The following is a 24824-nucleotide window of genomic DNA, read 5'->3' as shown; positions in this document are numbered from 1 at the left end:
AAGGGACACAGCCTGAAGTCAGGTAGCCTGAGGCATCAAGGGCTCTGGCTTCTGCTTTCAATTTGCTCCCTCCCTACTAGTCTTTCCAGTCCTGGTCCAGGTTCTGACCTCTGCATTATCAATAACACACATGTGACCCTCTGTGCCTGGGCACTGTGCAGGATGGACTTCCTACCTCCTTGTGCACAGCCAGATATCCTGACACTGTGCACTCTCTTCCACCTCAAAAGTCTTACAAGGTTTTGCAGCAGAGCTGAATGAGTGATCGTGTGCCTTTGTCCACTGATGAGGTCTGGGAAATTTAAAGGATTTCCTCTGTGCTGCTTGGCTACCCCAGACTGCTTTCAGTGACCCCATTGAGAAGTCAGTACAGAACATCAGCTGTGTTACAAAAAACTTCTTCTCTCCTTTCACAGGGGTTCAGAAATTCTTGAGGGAGACAGTGCGGAGCTGCAGAAGGGATGGGTTTGTGCAGACCATCCTGGGGAGACGGCGATACCTGCCAGCTATCAAAGACCCAAATCCCTACAGTAAAGCTCATGTATGTTGAGTGCTGTGCCTTTTTAAAATTTTTTATAGTTTTATTTTTAAAATTCTAGATTTCTTTGCATAGCCATGTCTGCCTTTTTTACAAGGTTCATGAGCCATCTTAGTCATAACCTTTCACTTCTTATTTAGTTTGTTGTTCTTTCAGTCATTCTCTAAGTAACAGAGGTTTTGTCATGGCCTGTTTGATTAAGTCTTCTGTGACTGGGTATGCAGCCATCATCACTGTGCTAATGTCACTTCAGAACTCCCACGTTGGAGCTGGAGTGAGTAATTCATTGAAATCAATGGACATGATTTGAAAAAGCCTTTACATAGGGGTGCACTTCAGCTCTTCAGGTTGAGTTGTTCCCACTCAGCAGTCTTTGTATGTTACATGCTGTCAGCACTTGAACAAGAAAGGGAATTTAAGGCCTATGGTTTTGCGTATTTTTTCCTTTTTTTATTTTCCCTGAAAGGAAAATTGCTTTAACTTCTTAGATAATATATTTACTTAGTACACACCTTTGGACTAGCATAATTTTTTTTCCAGGTCGTTTTGGACACTTCTGCCATAGACTTTACTTCAGTAAGAGTAAATTTACTCCCTAGGGAAGCATTATACTTCTCAGTAGGAAGCTGGCTCAGGTTGTGTGGAATTAAAGACTAGAGTAGAAGAGGGAGGAAGTGGGGGAGTTTGTACTCAAAATAGCTGACAGGGAAACAAGGAGACTTTCAAAAAACTTTTGAAAATAATGGACAATTTGATCTGAAAAACACTTCAGCAGGAAGTTTTGTAGATGCCTCTTCTGTTCAAATTTTATTTAGTCTTTCAAATCATATTAAAGACCAGTTAATAAATTATCTTCACTTTCAGTTCAGCATCCTTGTAATTCTTTGCATGTGTTTACGCTCTAAACAAAGAAAGAATAAACTTTGAATACAGTTTTCATGTCTGAGGAGGGGATTAGTAGAGAAGTTGCTTGTGTTGAAAAAAAAAGGTGGTCTGGTGTGTTTTTGCACAGCTGTAGTGCTCTGGCAGTTCAGGATTTAGTGTGGCAGACCCGATTGTTAGTCCATGAAGTCCAGTTTCTTGCCTTCGGTTGTCCATTCCTTATGGCTTTGAAGATACGCAGAGGTGTCTTGTGGTGCTTGAATTAACTGAGATTTTCCTTCTCCCCTTGAAACATGGGTATATGCTTCTCCTTGTGGATTGTCATTCTTGCAGGTTATTACTCCATATATTCATTAATTTTAAATTTTTGGAATTTTCTCAGGAGCCTGTAGAAATTCTGTGTCTGAAGTTAGTCTATAATGTGTCTTTCTTTCAGGCAGATAGAAGAAAACTCTTTATTTGGAATTTTTATTCTGTATGTATTTGGCCATGTATTTATTATTTTTAATTAAGTACATTTGACATGTTGGATTTGATTTTTTGGGGGGGTGATATTTGAGAACAACTCTCTCTGTTCAGGCAGAGCGCCAGGCTGTGAATACAACTGTTCAGGGATCTGCTGCAGATATTGTCAAAACAGCCACTGTGAATATTCAGAGACGCCTGGAAGCTTTCTCCTCTGCGATCAAGTCCCATGGTCATCTGGAGAGCTCCTTCCCAAGAGATAAGACTGGTATGGTTGCCTCTTCTTTGCACACTGGAGCAAGATTTTCAGTGTTACTAATGTAAATTAAAAAAAAAAAAAGCCTGAAAAAAGTTAGTGCCTTTGGGCCTAGAGGTGTGAGAAGTTTTATTTCCTGACAGTGGTAAGTCTGTGTTTAAGGGGCAAAAAAGTCATCAAAAGGAGGAAGAATGTCTGCTCAACAAACTAAAGCAAATGTGACCAGAACAGAGACTCCAATTAGTTTGGAGAAGATTTTGCAAGGGTTGGCGGCAAGAGTTCATGTGTGATATGGTCTGTGATGGCACCACAGAATCGTTCAGAAGTGGGAATGAGGTACTGAGCAGACACTCTGGCTTCAGAGGCAGTGAAAAAATGGAGTGGGATGACTTCCAGTTCCAAAAAGACATTTTTTGGTTAGAATTAAGTCTGGAATTTGTTGGCTGGAATTTGACGTACAGAGACTTCACAGGAGTGTTACGCATGTATCAGTGTTAAGTTTTTTCTGGCTACAGATAGCAAAGCTGTCCTGGGGTGGAATTCCCAGAGGAATGCCACAAAGACTTTTTTTAGCTTAATGTAGATGTTTTGTTCATCTGGTGTATTTTACAAAGACTACTTGAGAAATGGAGAGCTGTATTTCTTTGATAGTTCTTACGCTTCAGTTGAAACATGCAGCTGTCTCAATATGAAGAGTCTGTTTTGGAAACAAAATAATTAACTGCCAAACCTCTAAAAATGTGTCAGGGAGTTTATTTTGGAGAGACCAGATTCAGAGGTCAGCTGTGAGTAGAAGGGATGTGCTTGGCAGAGATTCCCACCCCTCCTAGGAGCAGAAGCTACGGACCTTTGGCCAGTGTAATTGTAGGGAGGTGAGTCGATGCATTTGTGGCAGTTCTCCCTGCTCTGATACTGAGTGTTTCAAGAACTAGAAGGACTTATTTTTCAGCAAGTTAGAAATGCCTGTGCCATCAGAGGAGCATCCTGCATCATGTGGCTGCTTCAACATTGCTGCTTCAGTGTGAGGCTTGTGTGAGGAACTGATGATGGCTTGAAACCCTTTCTGTGAACTGAAGTCCTTGTGTTAGCTAACCTGAGAAATAAATAACTTCTGAGTCCCTGTGTGTGAGGTTGTGTTTGTTTATTTTAAAACACCAACAGCTTTTACCATGGAAGGGTTTGTTTGATTTTTTTTGTCAGGGAAGGCCCACCAAGATCTTGGTTTTGTCAGCCGCTTACTTGTTTATTCAAAAAATGCTCTTGTTTTTCTTCCTCAGTTCTATTCGGGTGCTACAGTTTCAGAAACTGCATTTTGCAGGTGTCTGACTGCTTTCTTAAACTAGCCATTAAAATATTTCTGGGAGAAAAGCAGAATCCTAATTCATTACCAGAGAGAATGTTGTAAACCAGCTTCTAATTAAACTTTGCAGGATTTTGTTTAAAATCTACTTTCAAAAAAGATGGTTCAGGAGACATAACTGTCTCTTGCTTCTGTTCTGATTCATATCTTTATAATGTAAGGCTGAAATGATATATCTAAAATATTTTTCATTAACATTTTTTCCCTCAGTAGCTGCACAAATATTGATAGAATAGCCAGGATTTGTGGTTTTGTCTGTAGCCATGAGCTTTTTTCAACATCCTTGTGTTCTTTTTTCAGCATTAGGAATGTGCAAAGGTTTTTGATGCAAGAAACACACTTTTGTGTTATGGTGCCTAACAAACTCTGCTCTTCATCTGTGTAGGAAGGCTGTTGAGAAGGAGAAACACAGGGATGTTACATCCCATCAGGGGAGGCTTCTTTATCCTCCAGCTGCATGATGAGCTCCTCTATGAAGTTGCAGAGGACGATGTCATCCAGGTACAGCCCTGAAGTTTGTCTTTCAGCTCTACTACATTACTGTATTTCAAACAAGCCTTCCTTCTAGGAGCTCACATTCTCTTCCCTGGATCCCCCCTCCCTGGGTGCTGAAAAGTCTGTGAAAACAAAGTTCAATTGGATGAAAAAAAAAAAAAAGTTTCTATGCTTGATCCCTTGATTTTTGGATTCAAGCCATCGCCATGGCTGAAGTTCTTTCTCAGCATGTGCTTCGTTGCTTGTAACAGCAGTTCTTCTCTGTGAGGCTTGATGAGTGAAGTGGCTTAGTGTTGGTGACAGGTGTAGGGGGATGTATTTCCTCATCTGGAGGTATCTTTGCCTCTCTGCTTATGGTCCGGTGCCTAACTCAGAACATGCATTCCAACAGCTGTGCTTTGTACTCTTTGCAGGCAAAGGAGGATTCTGTCCTTTTGGTACTCATTTTCTCCTTCCCTACCTACTTTTCTTCCTGGTAGGAGCATTGTGGTGCTGGTTGGCAGCAGGGTAGGTACAAGCAATGTGCTCTGTGGTTTTTAAGGGCCCTTAATGTCTGCGTGTGTGTGCTCTTCCTCCCTGAAGGCACTCCTGGGCCTGGGCAGAGGAGTCTGTGTGGCAGCTCTCAGGGGCAGATGTTTGAGCTGGATGTTGGCAGCTCAGTGTTTCCCTAGTCCTGAGAATGAACACAGGGAGGCTCCCAGGTTATGCTTCCATATCTTGGGGTGCCCTTCTTCTGCTTCTGCATGGGCTCATTGCTAATAACTAAAGGTCATCTCCTGATGGCAAGCAGTAACTCCTAGTCTGACAGAACTTTCAGCAGAGCTGACTGGCCTGAGCATGCATGTATATGTTAATAAATACGTAATAATAAAAATATGAAGAATATAAATGAGTATATTTATTAATAATATAGATATATTCATGTAAATAAAGACAACAGGTTTGATATTTTTGTCTTGTCTTCAGCTCAAGGTTTTTCTCATTTTTGCCAGCTTTGTTCAGACATCTGTTGCTTAAATCTAGGCAGGCTGCTTTCGAGACAAAAAGGCTCCTAATATTCTTCCTGTAGAAGACTGAAATCCCCTGAGTATAAGCTTTAACGTCTTTAGGTACTGACTGCAGTTTATCATGGTGTTCCTAGGAGAACTGGAGACAAGCAAATGGATTTGCTTATTATTTACTGTATTCTATTTATTTCGTTAACTACTTCAAATTCAAGAGCAATTACTACCAGCTTTTGTAACTTCCTTCAGCTATATCTCTCCATAGATTTTTTCTGGGCAGTTGATTAAACCAGCAGGTTTTCCTGTCTCCCCTGTAGTACAGCTGCTGTCCCTGGTTCTAGGTGCAGTAGACATAGTCAGATTTTCTTTGCTGGTGCCATGTGTTAGACCTGTGACCATTTTCAGAGAATCTCCTTCTGTATGGTTCATGTTTCTTTTGATCTGCTGGGCTCCAAACTTGATCAAGGCTAGAGTGGTTTGAATAGAGTGGAAAATTGATTTGTGTGTCATGCAAGCAAAATTTTCTATGTTCCAGAATTTCATTTTCTTATTTTCTCACCGCAGTGTGCCTTCCTTAGGCCCTGTTCAGTTTTTAGTCTCTGATTACCCATTTTTTCCTGTGCAGGCAGTTATTTTTCATCCTATTTTTGAACAGTAGATTATTTCTGTCCTAATTCTCTACCCTGCTTCTTTATACTCTCTACTTGTCTGTGCTGAATTACATCCTGTTTCAAAGCATTTTTCTAGGTTATCAAGATCATTTTGAAATGCAGTATGCTGGGGCATAGGGGTTTGGAAGACAAATCTTCCTAGTTCTTCATGCTATTGTAAAGACTTGTGCTCTGATCTCCTCAAATCCCCTCCTCCATTCCCCAGCAAAAGTTATGGAGGAATTTCTGTGGTGGCTACCTGTGAGGAAATTATGAAAACACATGGAAGGGTCGGACAGATTGAGTAGCTCCTCGGCTGCCAGAGTGGCTTCTAGCTGAGCTGAGGAATCTCCATAATTCCAAAGCCTCTTTTCACTCTGCTGTGGAGAGGTTCATGGGATGGGTGTGGGTTGAAAGATTCATTCAAATAAGCAATCCCAGACAGGCTGGATTCTGCATAGGTCTTGGGGGACAAAAGGGAGTACCTTTGTCCAGGGCAGGTTTTTACTGTCAGGAAAAAGGAAAAAAAAAAATCCAGTCTCTTGTAATCCAAACAAGTGCAGAAAGGAATAATTTCTGGTCTCCTAATTGTGAATTGAAATTAGTGTTTTCTTAGGAATACGTCTGGAGAACAATTACCTCATCTGCTTACTAGAGGGCAGGAGTTGCCCTAACTAAATAGTTAGGAGGAACGTGGCAGTATTTGTAGCACCCACATGGTATGTGACCTGCTTTCCCAGAGGTTTGTAATTTGTGTTTCACAGAGTGCTTTTCAAGCTGGCACACCACAGAGGAGCCACTGTTCTTTGCTTCTGGCAAATTTGTTTTGTGTCTTGCTTTCCGTACATTGAATTTTTCAGAACAGACTCCATGAAACACTTAAGAGTTATGCAGCTGAGTGAAAGATGAGACTCTTCAGGACACCTAAGTGTTTAACAGAAAGTTAATCTTGGCCCCTTTTTTGAGTAGTCTAAAACACTGCATAACCAGTCACAGCTCTGTGCTGCATAAAATCTCACTGGCTTTATATAGTTTCTCCATTCATAAACACTAATTTAGTTGTATTCCCATTGGTGGTAAGTCAGTGCAAATAAATGCAGGATAGGAATTCCAGGTGTCTGTCTGCCCCAGCTATTGACAGAAACCTAGAGCACTGAAATAGTGTGTGTTTGTCTGATGCCTGGTGTTTTCTTCTAGGTTGCTCAGATCGTGAAACATGAGATGGAAAATGCCATCAAACTCTCTGTGAAACTGAATGTTAAAGTGAAAATTGGCCCCAGCTGGGGAGACCTGCAGGACCTGGAGCTGTGACAATGCTGTGCGACTTTCCCATGTGTAGGAAAGCAGAAGACACCATGGACTGGGCAGGGCAAGGGCCTGTGATCACCTGCTGGCAGTGTGATCCTCCTGTGCTGTGTTTCTACTGGCAAGGTACCAAGCTACCTTCTGAAACATGTAGTGGAAGCTGGTATGAACTCACCAAGCACTGAAACATGTTTACAGAACTGTGAAATTATTAATTGTTAAAAGAAGGATATTTAAATGAATTCTGTTAAAGTGTGCTTGATCTTGTACAAACCTGCAAAACCTAATGAATTTATTATGTATGAAACAAGCTGGATTACGTTATTAAAACAACATGCAAACATAATTTGGCAGTGCCTGTGTATAATTTTCTAGGGCAAAAAACTCATTGTGATTGCACTTGATGTAGAATTTTGCAGGCCTCTGCCAGGACTATCTTTTACTGGATGCTGCTGATGACACTCAGGTGCTTTACAGTTGGCTGGATTTCCCACTGAGCAGCTGTGGAGCATTCACAGTGAGTGGAACCTGTGCTTCGTTGGCCTCTAACTTTTAAGAAAGCATTTTGGTGACTCTTTGCTGTAATTCATCCTACTGCTACCTTGCAAACTGGCCTCAAGAGGGATATTGTTTGAAGTCTCTTAGTACAAAATCACCAGCAGAAATATTTTAAAGAATGAAGCTCAATGCATTGGTTAAAAACTTAATGGCAATGCATATTTTTGTGAAGAAAAAAACTATCTCAGTCTGGCCATCTGACATGGCAGCCTTGCTGGTGTTTGAGGTCTGGTGTGTTTGAGAGGAGTTGTTACACTGTGCTGGGTGACCTGTGGCTCTTCATTCAGAGACTGTTCTCCTAAGGAAGCCTGCCTGTTGGCAGCCCCACTAAAACCTGCTCAGATTTCCCCCATTCTTTGCCTCAGTGTCTTTGGCTCTGATGCTGTGAGCAGGCAGAAAGTTTTCCTGGGAGTTTGGGCTTGTCAAGCTGAGCCGGGATCAGATCCTTCAAAAGAAAGGGTCAAGGAAAGAGCTTGCAGGGATTTAATTTGCCACTATTTGGCATTACTCTCCCCACTAATATCTTCTGGTCTGTCTAAATCTCACATCACAAGTTTTCATTTCCCTTCCAGACAGTTGTGATGGTTACAAAAGTTCAGCTGCTTTTCTTAACTTCACACAATGCCTGACATTGAATTCTGTCACTTTCATCATCTAGCCCTTGTATCTTGGAAGAAAGGAAGGACAAGTGCCTCCCGTCAGCTTCCTTATGCCTCTAATTATTGTATCATGAATTTTTTTTCTGCAGTTCCTCCCTAATGTAATCAATCACCATCCTTCCATTCTTGCCTCCTGTGAGAAGTTTTCAAGCCCATAATTATCCTTTCATTTCTGAACTTCTGCTGGGTCCTTTTTAAGCAGTGTACTTTTGAAGTTACTTTTTCAGCCTGATCTGAGAGGATGCATGCTTGGCTTTCAGCAGCCTGAGAGGGGGCTCGAGATTGTTAACTTCAAATGCTGCGCTTTTGGCAGGGCCATTATCCTGACATCAGAAGTAGCCAGCACCGAGGGCTGGAGAACACAGGGAGTGTTCAAAGATGTTAATGGGGCCTCCTTATGAAAGGCTGTATCCCGGACTCTGATTCACCACCTGCTTCTTGAGCAGCAAAACAGACACGTGGTACTGAGCTGGAGCCCCAGGTGAGGCTGCTTTGACTGCCCTTCTCAACGCGGTCTTGGCCTTCTTTCCTGTTCTGTATTCCACCTTACACTGAGATTTTCTTGTTTCCTTCCCGCCTGCTCTATGCCATGGCTTTCTATGACATCTGTCACCTGGTGGCTTAGCTCTTTATCCACAACATTCTTTTTATCTTACTTTATTGAAGCATTTTTTTCTTACTTTATTAAAGCTTTTGTTATTAACAGATCTGAGCCTTGGCACCCTGGTGCCTGGCCATTTGTGTTCTCTGGCTGTGAAGAGGCTGGCTTGGACTCTATCAATTCACATGGCCTAGTGATTTCCTGTCCTGCGTGTCCTGCGGTGACACACCTGTTCCATATTCCAGGCCTCACTGGGGCTGATGTCATTTGAGCTGCTTGTTCTTTGGCACATTACAGTGTTTCCCTCCCACACACTGCCTTCAGAATTTCCAAATTATGGGTCTCACACGTATTTCTCAGCAAGCTCTCTAGAAGGGGGTGATGCTAATCAGTAAGAGGATTAACATGTACCCAAACTTATTTTGACTAACAAACTCGATGGGTTCATTTTAATTAAGCAGTAATTTGGAGCAAATGAGAAGATAAGAGGTAGCCACTGTGGTGTTTGAGTCGTGTTACTGGGACTGGCTCTGCGCTGTTTTCTGATTGGTGCTATTTACATTCCTCAATTCTGATTAGACTTTAATTCTTAGTGAGACTGAGCAGTGGAAACAAAAGAGGTCTAAGTCAGGTAAGCAGAGGCACTGTCCAGAACTGCAGAAAAGGGTTTATGCTGTTTTCTGAAGCCTGGCTGCTCACATTGTTTACCTGGTTTTGCCTGTGGGCTCCTTTCCCCCGACCTCTGATTGGATGAGGGCATTTTATTAATTCAGGACCTGAGAAGCAGAGTGCAGGGTAATCTCACTCTGTGTGTAGTCAGCATGGGATACACCTGTAGTGTTTGTCCCTCAGCTTGTTTATGTGTTTCTCTCTTCACAGCCCATTCCAGGCTCCTGTCAGCTGGCACAGCCTGCCACAAGGACAGATGAATGGTGCAGAAGGGGTAGGAGTTCTGTCTGTTACAACTGCTGACAGCCTTGTCCCTTTGTGCACACAGAATTCCTACTGCAGCCCAGCCCTGCACATGCCCTGCACAGCCCTTGCCCTGCACCAGCAAGGATGTGTCTGCCTGCCAAAAGAAATTCGGTTGGGATGCAGTCCTGGCAAAGAGCTGTGGTCACTGGGAGTGCCTTGTCTTCACATGACAGGAACCCAGCTCCTCACAGGGAAAGCCTGTCCCCTGGGGCTGCCGAGTAGCCCTGGTCTGGTTGGTTCCCATCTGCTTTCTGCTCAAAATGACTCAAGTTTGCATTCAGCTGGCTTGTGCTATAGGGCAGAACTTGCCTAGCCTTGGTAGCGGGAACTCACACCTTTGGTGTTTCCTGCAACCTCTTGGTCCTTTTCCTCACATACAGACCACAAGCTTGTTTAGCCTTGGATTTTCTGCTGCAGCTTTCCTTTTCTCCCTGGCTACTGGAAGTGGTGACAAGCAGGTGACAAATAATGGCACTGGTAATCTGATCTGGTATGGTCTTTTTGCCTTTCTCCCGTGCTGCTCGCATTTCATCAAGACTGTTGTACATAGCTGACTTGGGAGATGGGAGCTCAGCACCTTTGGCTGACATTTGAGCTTCTGCTGGCAGAGCAATTCAGAGGAGCTGTTGGGAAAAGACCTTACACTGAGCTCGCTCCTGCCCTTCCGAGAGCTCAGCCTGTGGGTGACTGCGTTCGCTCTGAAGTGGGAGTGATGGAGTTGGCTGGAATCCCGGCTCCAAGGCTGGTAACATTCCCTGGAGGCTGGTATGGCAGTTAGGAGCTCCATGTACGCTTGCTGTGTGGAATATGGGAGCAGCATGGGTTCTGTCCTGGCAGGAGCTGCTGGAGGAAAGGAGGTGACCATCCCCACCCCAGCAACAGCCACGACTGCAATTTTTGTATTCCTGAATGAGAAGTGAAAACTCCAATCAAAGTCTTTACACAAACCATGCACCTTTGAAATACTATAAAGAATCTAGGAGTAGAAGTTGGAAAAGAAGAGATTACACCAACTAGTATCAATTATTTCCTTTATTTTCTTTCCTTGGTTTTTTTTTTTTTTTTTTTTTTTTTTTTTTTTTTGGTTATTAATGGGAGCTCCAAACAGCCTCACATTAAAATGCCTTAGCTTTGTGATACTGATTTAGGATACCTGTGGAAATAAGACATGGTTAGCACAGGAGCGTGTGGTTCACCCCAGATCAGCCTTTGTTCTGGGAGACAGGTAATGACTCTTTAACAAACCACACACATACTCAGCCCACATTTTCTTGACACTGAATCTGAATATTTGTTGCTATTTTAAAAAGTACAATGTTTGATTGGTTGATTTGGTCACAAAACAAAACACATGAATGGAAACACTCATTTATGTGACTATTGCTTATACACCTAAGAGGAAGAGTTGACTACATATGGCCACACGCAGTTCCTTCATGAGAGAGAGTGTGCTCTTACCAGACCCTTCCAAGGCAACAAAACTTTCAAGACTGAAATATGCTGTGCTTGAATTCACCTTTGGGCTATGGGAAAGGATGGCTAGGGCGGGGCCCAAACTATTTGAGAGCCATAATTAACCAAAAAACTGGGGCTTTGCCTGTGCTACAACACACACGGTTTATATGTAAAGGAGGCCTGAGGTTGGATGCAGGTCTCAAGTGGTTACTATTGAAAAAAAAAAAAAAAAGATTTCTATGCCTACCTGCATTATGCATGCACTGTGGTGTAAAAGGGATTCTGGAAAAGGAGTATAAACTGTTTTAGAGAAGGGTTTATGTGATAATTTGATACCATACATGTAGTAAATAGAGTATTTTTGTTACACATTTTTGTGTACCAATCCTGGTACTATGAGAAATGACTAATTGATGTAGATAGCTGAACTGCAGAACTGTAAAAAACACTTAAACCCCCTCTCCCCCAGGTAATTATAGAAAACAAAACCTGATTCTCAAAATTTCAGTTGTCATGTCTTTTAATTCAAGATTTGCAACTAAAGTTAAAGCTCTAGAAATGGATTTAATTTTTTTATTAATAAATAAAGTAGCTTGTACTTCATTGAAGACTTGCCAACTCAGATTTATAAATAATCTAATTTAATGCTTTTTCTCTGTCTGTCTACAGCACTAGACATGTTTACAAACATCTGGTCAAACCCAAAGGTGTGTGTGCTATTGGAAGTTCTGCGTAACCGGTTTTGGATGTGATTGTGACAGAGCTCCTGGAGAGAAGAATGTCTGAGAACTAAGTAGCTAAATGAACAAACAGTATTTTAAACTGAACTAGTATTTCCAGCCAATCTGGCCTGGTGTAGCTGAAGATACGTCTAAGCTTGGGATTTTGCTTGAGGTGGTGCTGTCTGAGTGGGAAAGGTGAAAGCACAGAAAGATTTCAACATTCAGCGACATAGTGTCCTTGATTTTCCTCCAGCCAGTCACAGTCCTACAGTCTTTCTCAGAGTCAGATGCTGTTGTTCTTGCTGGGAATGCTGCAGCTTCATGCCTGTCACTGACAGCCTTGAGCAGCTTTCAGGGCAAGTCTTGCGAAAATCCCACACTCCCCCTCATTTCACAATAAATCACCCAGGCAAGAGTTTTTCCTCCCTCATTGAACTTTTTAAGTGATTTTTTTTCCCCCACATACATGGTAAATCTTGATAGAAAGCATTTAACAGTGTGCACTAACAAACTTATACAACATATACATTACCTATATATAATATATATAGAATGTTCTATATACAAACATATACAATTTTTAGATCTCTACAGACTACAAGAAAATTGATAATTATAGTCACAAGTGGTGAACGTAACAGAAATAGTAATTGGTAACTGTCTGGAAATATGTAAAATATGTAAGAGTGGAAAGCTGTGACCTGATGGGGAGTACTAGAGAAAAGCTACTTAAAAGTTTAATATTAAAAATTGTAAGTTTGAGGGCTGCTAAATTCTGATTTCCCTGTTGCATAAAAATGCAAATGGAAATCTACTGGCAGGTTTTTTTTCACCCTAGTGTTAAACTAGAGTCTGCTGGCAGCCAGAGCCAGTTGAGCCTTGTGTGAGAGACTTGAGGACACTTTTCTCTCTGGGTGAGCTGCAGTGATCGGCAATTAGAAATTGCTCTTAAATGTTCTTCAAAGATTCCATGATTCCAGTCAGCCTGTGAGGCTGCTTCTGACTGCTACACACCAGGGCAGAATGGAAAATAAGTTGGCTGCTGGCCAGTTTGAATGCTGCCCCAAATGATTTTGTTGCCCAGAGACCAGTGGGTTTGGATTCTAGGCCAGGGCACAGGCCTGGTCTTCAGGTTTAAACTGAAGATCAAATTGCTATAATGCTCTCCCTTATTTCTCATTCTCGATGCCTGGTTAGAGCAGTGCTTCCTCACAGGTACAAGTGGTTACTTCTGTGACCCAGCCTCTGGAAGGAATTCCCCAACCCAGTTCCTGTACGCATCAGAGTGGCAAGTTTGGCATAGCCTTACACACATACACACAGAGAAATCCTCTTGGGTCATGGTCATGAACTCCAATTCCTTAGCTGTCATCAGAAACCCAGGCATTGCTCAGGCTTTGACCCTTTTCCCCCCAAGTTTCTACAGTTCTGACAACATAGAGCAGCTTCTCCTGTGCTAGAGGAATTTGTGGAGTCTCAGTCTCAGCTGAGCTAGACCTGTCAGGGCCATCATTTTGATTTTGCCTACAGCAAAATGTAAAAATCCTGTAAATCGTTAAATTCTGTTCTGCTACAATGGGAATTTAAAACTTGACACATCAAATCTCTTCCAACACTTTAACTTCTGCAGTGGGCCAACTGTGAGGCCAAACTTGTGGATGGTACAACTTCCTGGGCTGTATTTTATTGTAGGTAAAGGAAGGAGATGGAAAACACATCTTTGAGAGGGATCATCTGAACAGTGTGATGATACAAACACCGGTGAAGTTACGGTCTAGGTGGGAGTGGGATGGTGCCTGTCTCTATCAATGTCCATCAGGATTCCTCGAAGGGACAGAAGATTTTCTGTTCTTTAATAGAAAAATTTTAGAGGCTGTTTTTCCAACTTTTCCTCACTTTCTTCTTTTTAGTTTGAAACTCTGTCCAGACACATGAAAACAAGCCTTCAGTGCCTTGTTTCCAAGCCAGTCTTGGAAAAATTTCTAACCTAAGAGTTGACCTGTGTGGCTGTGAGTCTTGTAGGATAGGGTGGAGCATTCCAGCAGGATAGGCAATAAATCCAACTTACTCTTCTCTTCTGTGGCTGCAGGTTGCAGAGTTTTCTGCAGCATTCACTGAAAAAACCAAATGAGCCACTTTGAAGCAGAAGCAAATTAGTTTTAGCAGTGTGAGCAGAGTATAAACTGCCACTCACCCATGGTGTCACTTTATATCTGTGTTCCATATGTATGTTAGCAATGGTTTTCCATGCTCCTCCCTGGCCCAGTGTGTAGTGTTCCTGCTCTAATTTCTCTCACAGGTTTTGGGGGGTTTCTGTGTAGGTCCCCTCTCATAATTTCAGTGGAGCACTTAAGCTGCTCTGCAAGCAGCCTCTGTGAGCAGTGTTTGATGGGACTGTGATTTCCCATCTTGCCTTTCCCAACTTGAAGAAATGCTTTCCAAAGCTGGATTTCTATTCCTGCTACTGGGAAATAAGGCAACCAAGTGATTCTGACTCCACAGGGATGAAAAGTGCCACGGCCCCTCTTCAAGGACAACACCTAATCTAGAATCTAGAGCACATTTTAAAAAGTATAGATTAGGATGATGTGTCATGTGCTCTGAATTACAAATAAACCATCTATGCACATGTTTTAATGACCTTTTTAGATAGTGCCTGTCCAGCTACCTGCAAAATTGTTAAATTTTGGGGATAGGATTTTAAATTCATTTATTTTTCTGGTAGGAGTTAAAAAGCACAGCTTTTGAGCAAGGCTTTTCAAGAGAAATAAATAGCAGATAAGAAAATGCAGCTCAACTAATTTTTATGTGGAGAACAGTAGCAAACATGCTTGAAATGGACTGGCATTTTATAATGTCACTTTTAAAAAATAAAGATTTTTGTCATTTAAGGTGTTTTATCTTATTTTTTTTTCTCAGAATAGAAATAAATCCCGGTTTTCTTCAGTCACAACATGCTTCCTTTTTCTCTCTCTTTTTTTTTTTTTTAAGTTGGCAATTACTCATGCAAAGTTTTATAAGTGCATTAACATTCGAGTTTGTACAGAATATTATTAATCAGATGCACTCCCCACAGTTCATACCTACAGCTTCTGAAAACTACATGCCACAGTGATGGTTGAGTTCCTTTTGGGAAAAAATTGGCCACTCCATAAGTCAGCTGTTGGAAAGACCCTCATGATTCCAGCTTCTGTCCCATGGTCTGTAAAATTTCTCCGTGATGTCCACTGTGATGAATCCAGTAACAGGAAAACATCTTCCAGGAGAAAAAACTGTCTCTGGCCAGTGACTGATAGATTTGGGAATAAAGGCTGCTTCCCTGAACAGTGTTCTCAATAAAACCACAAGCAGCTTCTTTGAAAGTCTAAAACTGGTACCACTTTTTGTCCTTGTATTTGAGCATCACCTACAGAGATGGGAAAAAAACCCAAATAAATGGTAATCAAACACCACCCTGCATATGAGAGACCACACATGACCTAGGCCCATTAACTGTCAAACTTCAGAATTAATAAATGCAAAACAATGCAATACATCACTAACAATGTCAGCAGGTCTTGAGTCCACTGAGATCTCATATTTAATTTCATAGTTATTACATTAAAAAGGCATTGTCTGCTATTGCTATTTTTAGACAATTTTTCCTGAGGAGCTTTAACTATTTTTCTTCTTCACAAATTAAAGGAACTTGCTTTCTATAGAAATAAAAATGACACTTATCTATAGAGCATAGGATATATGCCCTGACTATAACCTTCTTGCATTTCAGGGCACGTCCTTTCTGCCTCACACTTACAAAAGCCAATAAAAATGTAAAGGTCTTGTCCAGAGATGTGATGCTCATGAAATGAAAAACGTGCATTTTGGGAAGTATACTTTGATGCTTTATCTTCAAGAAAAATCACTTTCGTTTTCCCAGTCTTAACAGCATGGGATGGAAAACTTTCCATTTCCAGCTCCAAGCACAGAAGCTATTCCTATCCCTATTTCTATTCCTGGCAATTCCTATTCATGTAACAGTACCACAGGGCTGTACTAGTAATGTTCTCCTCTTCCCAGTAAGATCTGTAAAGGTTCCTATACACTCATCCACCTACCTGTTTTCTGCCCTACTGCATAGATGTGCTGTATTAAGTGGCTTAAAAAAAACAAATCATAATGAATTAATGAGAGAGGCAAGATGAAAGTGCCTTATTCTAAATTCAGAGGCTAACAATGGATGCTCATTTCTGGAAATGTGAAAGGAAGGGCTGTGCAATGGCAGTTTACTTTTGGCATTCTGAGAGTTTGAGAGCAGGAACAATGCTGTGCCAGTTGACATGAGCACACCTCCAACACGAGGACTGGGTGAAGGGAGAGAAGGGCACTTAGCTTTCCTAAAGGGAAGCAAAGGCTGGGTCGCAGGGTTGGCAGTTCCCTGTTCCAGGGTGTAGGTGCCAGGGCTCCTACCTCATGTGCATGTTTGGAAAAAGCCTCTGCGCTGGCCATCATGCTGGCAGTCCTTTCATCCAGCTCGCCCAGCTTCTGTCCCCTCTCATCGAGGGCAATGCGTGCACGAGTCAGGTCCCCAATGACCCCACCTGCAGCTCCTCTCACGCCTTCAATTCCGCCCGATCCAGGGATGTGCTGGGCAAGGCTGCGAGAGGCTTTTCCTGCTGTGGCCTCGCCAACTGCAAAGGAGAAATGGACAGACACAGAGACAGGGATGAGCTCCTGGTCCGGCTCTGTCAGTGCTCCTCAATCTTGAGTTGCAGCCTTGCAGCAGTGACATCATTTGAGGGGCAAGTGGCACATGTGGCAGGCTTTGCTCTGCCACCATCACATCTGCAGTGCAGTCATGTGCCCCCCACACAGCTGATCCAAAGCAGCTGCCAAGGTAAAGGAGTTACAGAATGGCAGACAAGGACTCTCCCCTTCCTTGACTAGGTCAACTTTCTCTTTTCATCAATAATTTATATCTTGTGTAGTGCTCCGTTCCTAGATGACAAGGGCAGGGGATCTCTAGAATTCTTTTCTGCCCAAAAAAAGCCCAAACAATAAATCACTCACAAAGCTCCTCTCTGTCAAAAGCTTGTCCACTTCCTCCAAAAAGTCCTTTGAGAAAGCCCCTGTTTTGGGCTTCTGGTGTTTCCACAGGAGTAAACAAATCTCCAAGCATGTCCTAGTAAAGCCAGAAAAAAGTCCATGTAAAAGGTCAGTGAGGTGAAAGTGGTTCTAAGTGTTTTCTTGATTATCATTAATAAGCCACATGCACTGGATCTAATCAACTAGTTTTAAAATAGTCTGTTGTGTCAATCGCATGGTGTAGGTAATATTTGTGTATTCTTGGGCTAATGCTAGGGCTAACTAGACTCACTCGTGCTTTCAAAGGGACTTGGTTTGTCAATGCCCAGTCCCATATTTGTTACCAGAGAAAAAACTTGCAGTTAATACAGAATGAAAATACCAGTAGTAAGGCCACATTTTGCTTAGAAACAGCAGAGGTGACACTATAATTGAATGAACAATTTATTGTGTATTATATATTTTGCTTTAGTGATTGCCCAGCCAGGCTGGGCAGTCACTGCTTTCTTTTTATAGCACACCTGAGTTCAGTGCTTGCCAGCAATTCAGAGTTTGGTTGTTTAGTTAATTTTTCTCTTTTTAAACAAAATTAATTACCTTCCTACAACCTTCCCCCAACCCATTAGTGTGCCATCAGCGATGATAAATAAGAACATCTGCTGAAGGCACTGCTCTGGTGCCACATCTTGGAGCAGTCGCTCCAAACAAATGGAGTCACTCCAGGCTCAGATTTATTTGCAGCAGTACCAGGAAAAGCTGGATCTCTGGGAAAAAAAAACTGATGGAAAAAGTGTGCAGTCCCATTAGTATTTGAAACCTTGTGTGCACTGGGAACAGTTTCTGCCCTGTTGCTCAGCTCTGTGTTCACTCAGCCAAGCCGCTGCAGGCAGATCCAGTTGCTGTGCTGCACGTAGTGTTTGCTCCTGGGGGCTGAGTGCGAGGACAGCACTGTGGCTCACAGCCACTGCTCCTTTGCACAGTCACCTGCTCTGGGGAGAAAAATTACTGCAGCCCTTGGAGCCTAAGTGGAGCTGTCATGCAGCCCAGCTTTGTTTTCCCAGGTAGCAGGTGATACTGGATCATCTGCTTTCTGTACACACATAATGACCATGCAAAGCTTTTTCTGCATAAAAGCCAGGATAAAATCAGCCATAATCCAGCAGTACAGAGAAGCAAGGGCTGTGTTTCCCTTTGCTTGGTAGTTGCATGTTGCTGTTAAGGCTGGCAAAAAAAAAAAAATCTAGCTTGTAACAGCCTCTTGCTATAGTCTTAAAATGCATCGGCCAGACCTTTTGATTGTTATAAAATTAGCTCCTTGCAAAATAATCTCCTCCCTGATGCACAAAAGCTGGTGTGCAATGCTTGCTTCTCAAAGTGCCTTTTCAGACTTGAGACAGACAGTGTTGTGATGTGAGTTGAGCAGCTCAGCACATGTTATTCCCTATGGCATAATGAGTGCTGGCAGGACCACTTCTTTTATACTTCCATTCTGGTTCACTGCTAATTATATAACCCAGAACTTATTCCCCCCCCCCCTTTTTTTTTTTCCCTTTTATTACTCATGTTTCTCCTTGTAACCTCTTACAATTCCTTCTCTTCAGTAAATTACATTTTCATTTGCATTTTCACTGTAAAATAACCAAACCAAACCAAACCAGCCCATCTCTACCATTGTAAAGACTTTTTGCCGAGGTGCAGGTGACAGTGGATGAAAAAGCCCAAAGAACAACAGAGCTGCTGACCTCTCTCTGTTGCAGATAAGGACCTGCAGCACTGTCCTTATCAGGGCCAATTTACCCCTGATGAGTGAGGTCACCATCTCACACACAGGCACCAGAGTGAGGTGTGAGCCCTACCTGCAGGTTGTCACACATCTCCTGGCTGTACGTCAGGCGCTGGATCTCTGTGGGAGAGCTCAGGTACAAAGCCTGCCCTTCATTAGTGAAACAGAAGGTCCGTGCTATCCTCATGTCTGTGACAGGCAAATAGTTAATGTCCAGCAGCGGGCGAAGGCTAGGCAAGCTGAGGAGAAGCAGATTTCTCAGGTTAGTCACCAGCTGCCACACACGGTACACCTGCTCTGCGCTTGCATTTTAAACCAACGCTTCACCTTATGCTCTTCATAACTACAACAGTTCAAGTACAGCTCTAAGCTGAAAAATTCTGCCATAAAAAAATGCCATATTCCCATTGCATTTTGTTTGCTGGCATGGAGAATTTTCAGCAGCCTTGTCACCATGGCCCTAAGGCTACTGCTACTGTGTGGATATGGGATGTGCATATGGCACAGTATGGTTTGTGCCACATGGCTGGGTCTTTTGCAGGGCAAGGCCTGCAGAGGCATCTGTAGGAAAGGGCCTGGCAGAGCCCTGCTTCCACCCTGTGGACAAAGGCTCCACCATTGCCTTTGCTGTCTTCCAGCTTCTCGTGGTTTGCTGTTTTGGACAGTAATTTCCCAAATTTAAATGGTCTGTCCAGGGAAACAGTGGAGCAAGGTGAAGGTACAACTATAGGGCTACTGCACAGTCAGCTCCCTGGGGGAGCGGACAAGGAAGGGAAACCAAGTGCTCTGAACAGAAAATTGTCAGAAGAGCCGAGAGTGAGACTTGGTACTTCACAAAGGTGAGTTCTATACTTCTCTCTACCTGACCCACCATAACTGAGCAAAATTATCAGGGTTTTCTTTTATCATAGTTAAAAATCACCAGCCATCAACTGCAAACAGGTAGGAAATTAATATAAAAGAGCAGGAGCTTGCTTTTTACTGTGCACCTGCTTGCCTTAACTCCCCACGTTGGAGACAGCCCAAGGATCAGGTATGGCTGCATCGAGGCAAGGAATTAAATGCACCCACCAGGGAGTTAATGCAGAGCATCAGGCACTCTGGAGTAAACACAAGTGAATATGACAGCCCTGTGCCACCTTTTTGCTTAGTTTTGCCACAAGATTAGTTAGATAAGTACCTCAGTGTCATGATGTGCCCATTAGCACAAAAGCACGCCAGACAGACGCTGTTACAGAGGGTGACCACATCTGCTCGCAATAAAAAGGACGTTTCGGTGATGTTGTGGACATAAAGACATGTTTGGGAAGGCAATGAGAAGACTTTGGCCTGTTTTTCTGAACAAATGACTGCAAATTGATGATCACCCATATCCTGGGAGGAAGAAGGAGAATGCATGACTAGTTTCCTTTTCCTTGTTTTGTCACCGTCATCAGCACTGTGGGGATCCCTCCATACTTCATAGGGCCGATGTGTCAATGTCCCCATGCAGTCCAAGCACGCGAAGGTCAGCACGGCTCCCTTCAGTGTCAGGATGGTGCCTGCAGAACAGAATTTCCTCTCACTGGCACTGGCACACAATCAGACTGGTTGTCAGCACAGCGCAACTGACATCTAGCTTTTGTAAGCACAGCACACACATTAATCCAGCCAAGGTGACAAAGTGTGCTTGCTCAGTTCTTTCTGACCACATGAGAAGGTGAACAAACAGCCTGCCAGTACTGGAAAGGTCTCAGGCAGCTGATATCTGTAATGATGGATATAATACATGCTGTGGAAGATGACCTGTTGTTTACCTCTACATTATACTGGTAGAATATTTATTCCCCAACAGTAAAATTACTCTAAGTCTGGTGACCTTCAGCATTGGTTTTCTAAACCGATGGGGGTGGGAAACCTCTGCTTCTGTGCATTCTCCATTCTTTGGTCCATTTTTAAGCACATGCTGCCTCTCTTCAGACCTGACCTCTCAGCCCTCTGTTCTCTCTGCTACACCATCTGTCACTCACTCAGCCAAGGATCTCTCCTGGTACAGCAACCTGCCAACATTTTTGTTTCCTTTCCTGAACTCCCTTCTGCTTCCCTGCAGCTCTCTGACACTAAGACAGTCAAATTGTTTGCAGAATCCCAGACAGAATTGTAAACAGGACTGTAATTTCACAATTTGAAGGAGCTCCGCTAATTTCCCTGGCCTCACAAGAAACATATAACTTTGCCTGTTACACAAGGCAATCTTTGGAACTAACATAACCAAAGCGTCTCAGTCCATGAAGTTCTTGATCCCTCATGAGCATCTTTACGTGTGTAACTTCCACTTAGTGAGTGACCACTGCTTGAGTTTTTGAGACATCTCTGCTCCAAAGGCAACACAAAATCATGCAGTTATTGCCTCATTGTACCAAGACAGATAAAAAGCAGGAAAAGAGCTGCACTCTCACCACTTGGTGACACCATGACTGGCTCTGACTGCCGTAAGTCGTCACTGGCAGGCAGATTAAGGGACAGGATTATGACCATTCCGAGGCCTGTTCCGACCCAGAGACAGGAGGAAACAGCAGAGTCGTTCTTCCGGGCAAAAGACTCCATGAAGTACAAAGCTGTGATTGCCTCCTTTGAGTCCCTGTCGATACTGGACACGCTGGAGCTTCGGGAACGGCTGAAGGAGTTTTCCCTATTTTCTGCGCAAATAAATACAAGCAAACAGGGATAAATTGGTGTTCCATGAACAGGCACAAGCCTGCAGCAAATACAAACTCCCTGCAGAGTACAGAAAATAAAGTTTTCTTAACCTGAGCAAACATTCTGACCCTAGCATGATATAAGCTTGCTGCCACTGCATAAATAAGTGTGGAAAATGCTGTCAGACATCATCAGTTAGATCTGCATTAGAAATAACTGCCTATTATGGAGACTAGCATGGGCTAATTAGAATTTACAAAAGCCTTAGCTCAAAGGACTTGTTCTAAATAGCGCAAAATAATTTTAGACCCATATGTTACCAATGCATTTAGAATTAATCCATGTATCTCATTGCTGCAGGACATGAAGGGACATGCCATTACCATCTTCAGAGCACGTGTGCCCTGCTCTGTTCTTGTTGCCAGCACTAGGATGTTCTAGCACTGCATTCACGGTCATCATTTATCGTGAAGCTATTAATAACTGCTCCCTGGGAAAAAGACACCCATTGCTGAACTGAACCCAGTCTCCAAAATGTCTCAGGGTACAAATTCACTCTGGCTTCCAGGGAGTGAAGTGAGAAACTGTGTTGTGTCCTTGGCAATAACTGTAAAGTGAGCTGGCACTGCCTAAGCTTTAGCAGGCAGCATCAAGGGCCAGCTGGAGACAGGTCTCCCCACTGCAAGTTCCCAGGTACAAGAACTCTCTCTGAGCTTTTCAGAGAGAGATAACAATGAACAGGCTGAGGAGCTCTGCTTTGCTCTGCTTAGTGCCAGGCAGGAAGAACGAAGCTGTGTGAGGGAGCTTCTGGCATTAGCAGGAACATCAGAGGCTATAAAACACAGAGGGCTAAAAAGTTCCTGAAGAGTCAAGGAGCCAGAGGGAAGATGGGAGTAGGACTGGAAGCTGCACAGTCCTTGCAAAACAATATATGCCAGTGCTGCTCTTTACCAACCTGTAGTTAAAAACGGGATCAGAGCATTGGAAACCCCACATGCCCTTTGGCAACAATTATAACTGGAGGTGAAGAAATAGTTGAAGGTACTGCATCTGAGATAAAGGTCTTGCTCCCCAACCTGTCATTATGAAGCAAATCTGTAGCTGGTACAAAGCTGTCCTTTGTATAGCTCAGATGAGAGTCACCTCTTCAGAGCCAGTAGAAGTGTCTAAAAAAAGGCATAGTTTTGACACACAGTGTTGGGGCAGATTCTCCCACTACTCTCTCACACTTGGGCTGCCTTCTGTCCTTTGAGGACATCTGTAACTTATCAAAGAGGGGTTTCACAGGAGAGCTGCTCCTGGCATTTCAGTTCCACTCTCATGGAAGAGAACCTTACGTCTACTTGACCTTCCAATCACTGCCCTTGCCCCATTTCCACTTTCATTTAGGCACTGTTGTAGCTCTCTCGTTCTGTCTCAGCACTGCTCCATTCAGCTGCATAAACTGGAATTGTTGGCACATCTACAGATATAGCTGCTAATACCTTAAGAATTAGTTTCTCCCATAACCCCAATCTCTTTGTACTCTTCCTGCAGGGAACAAGTTGGCCCAGCTCCTTCCTGAGCAATGACAGCTGCTAGGCCTCCATATATAAATATAAATATAAATATAAATATAAATATAAATATAAACACATAAATATATATGTATATGTATATGTATATATGTAGTCTCCAAAAGGGTACCTAATCTTTAATAAAAATGCTATTATGCAATTAATCTCCTGTTTAACAGGTGCATTACAGTCATATAAAATTAAAAAATGGTGCTGCTCAAGCTAAGAAAGATGTTGAAAGGACAAATTCAGTTAGTGTAGGCGACATACACAGAACTTAAAATATATGATGTCCCATTTGCATGTGTCACCAAGCTTTCTCCCTCCCTAAATTAACAAGAAATGTTCCTCACTCCTGTGCAGTACAGTTAACTAATACATTTCTGCAAAACTGACACTAACAGATATAATCTTTAGGACACTTTTGGGAACATATTGTGCCATTTTTTATTAAATCCACTACTCAAACTGAAATTCTAAAGATCAGCAAGACATATGCCAAGATTTGATGTCATTAAACATATCTGAACAGCAAAGTCTGCAACTGCTATGTGACTTTATCGGCTGGCTCTAAAGCAAGGTAGAAATATCTCCTCTTCCTAGATTTCAGGATAAAATTTAGTTAATTGTTCCCTGGGACTCTTTTCTCAAAGAGATTCTACCCCAAATTCTTCATCTAGAAAGTACTCCATTGTATCCTGGGGAAACACAAGAGCACTTTCCCTGGGAAGTTTCAAAAATTTTCCAAATCCTTTCCTAGTATGATTTCTATGTCTTAAAATGACATCCTATACTCTCAAAGTTGACCTGCCAGTCTGCAGCAATCCTTAACCCAAACACCATATTACAGGTTTTCTGTTCTATTTTCCTTTTCTCACTCTGCATGATGAGTGTAGCAAGAATGTTAGCTGCAACAACTCTGCAGGAGCCTGAACTAGGACAACTTCCCTGTAACATAGGCCAAAGTTGATTTGGACTCTATGCTTCAGTGAGGGAACAGGACATTCACCTGTGAGAAGCTCCTCAGAAGTTTTTGTCTTCTCCTCTGGAGAACATCCTGCTACATGGCTGTACTGTCTCATAAATGTGCTCCTGTCTCCAGATTGCTTCCTGCTTTAAGGAAGCCCAGTATTCCCTTTTCTCTGAGAGGCACATATCCAACTCCCAGGATCCATAGGTCCCATACAGCCCCTCAGACCACCACATCCTTTTTTCTCTTCCTCTCACACACCCAGACTTCTTGGCTTTTCTTTTCTCCTATATAGATCTCTAGGCTGTTTCTGCAGCTGGCAGCAGAGAGCACTATCATAGGGATCCAGTGGCCCTTGAGAGCTAAGTAGTGACTGTAATTTGGGATGATGAACAGCTCTGAGCTAAAGCATTATTACCTAGAGTCAGTGCATTTCAAAAAGCTGCATTCAGTGGGTCAAGGCCACACAGAATAAACACCACTGCTGTTCAAAGAGTAGCCCTGCTTACTTCAAAATGTTTTCATTCAGCCCCATCCCATGCATGGTTTGGGTTAATGAGCTGCAGACGGAAACTCAGGAACCAACTTCCTCTGTGACACTGAACAGGTTGTTAAATTTGTGTCGTGAGCCAGCAGCATACAAACAGAAGCTTTATGACTTGAAAGCAACCAAAACCCCTCTAAGTTGCTTCCCACCTCATGGAAAAACACACAGGACACTTCAATGCACACACAGGTTAAAAAGGAAGCCGGTGCTTTTGAGTCTTCCATTTGTCCATCCATGTGTGAGCAGTCAGTGCTGCTCATTGTGTGAGGATGTTCTGATCCCATGGAAGTGCTGGAGCAC

At 42.8% G+C, this 24824-nt stretch overlaps 2 protein-coding genes across 3 annotated transcripts in view; one reads left to right on the top strand and one right to left on the bottom strand.

Moving 5' to 3' along the window:
• POLQ (DNA polymerase theta) overlaps positions 1-7283 on the top strand; it is a 51644-nt gene extending 44361 nt beyond the window's left edge. Inside the window, exons 27-30 of the mRNA XM_062513026.1 lie at positions 417-541; positions 2000-2153; positions 3887-4002; positions 6848-7283. Of these exons, the coding sequence (XP_062369010.1) occupies positions 417-541; positions 2000-2153; positions 3887-4002; positions 6848-6961 (509 nt within the window). The 3' untranslated portion in view covers positions 6962-7283. The remainder of the gene's footprint in view (positions 1-416; positions 542-1999; positions 2154-3886; positions 4003-6847) is intronic.
• An 8006-nt stretch (positions 7284-15289) lies between these two features.
• Positions 15290-24824, bottom strand: part of STXBP5L (syntaxin binding protein 5L) — a 185788-nt gene continuing 176253 nt past the window's right edge. For both annotated transcript variants that reach the window (XM_062513006.1, XM_062513015.1), the window contains 6 exons: positions 21211-21450; positions 19953-20313; positions 18846-19011; positions 16975-17086; positions 16375-16595; positions 15290-15331 (listed from right to left, as the gene is read on the bottom strand). In XM_062513006.1, the coding sequence (XP_062368990.1) occupies positions 15290-15331; positions 16375-16595; positions 16975-17086; positions 18846-19011; positions 19953-20313; positions 21211-21450 (1142 nt within the window). The remainder of the gene's footprint in view (positions 15332-16374; positions 16596-16974; positions 17087-18845; positions 19012-19952; positions 20314-21210; positions 21451-24824) is intronic.

This window comes from Cinclus cinclus, chromosome 2 (genome assembly GCF_963662255.1).
Source record: "Cinclus cinclus chromosome 2, bCinCin1.1, whole genome shotgun sequence".
NCBI classification, from domain to species: Eukaryota; Metazoa; Chordata; class Aves; order Passeriformes; family Cinclidae; genus Cinclus; species Cinclus cinclus.
Note: the sequence above shows the minus strand (reverse complement) of the source record. Positions and strands in the feature narration are given on the sequence as shown.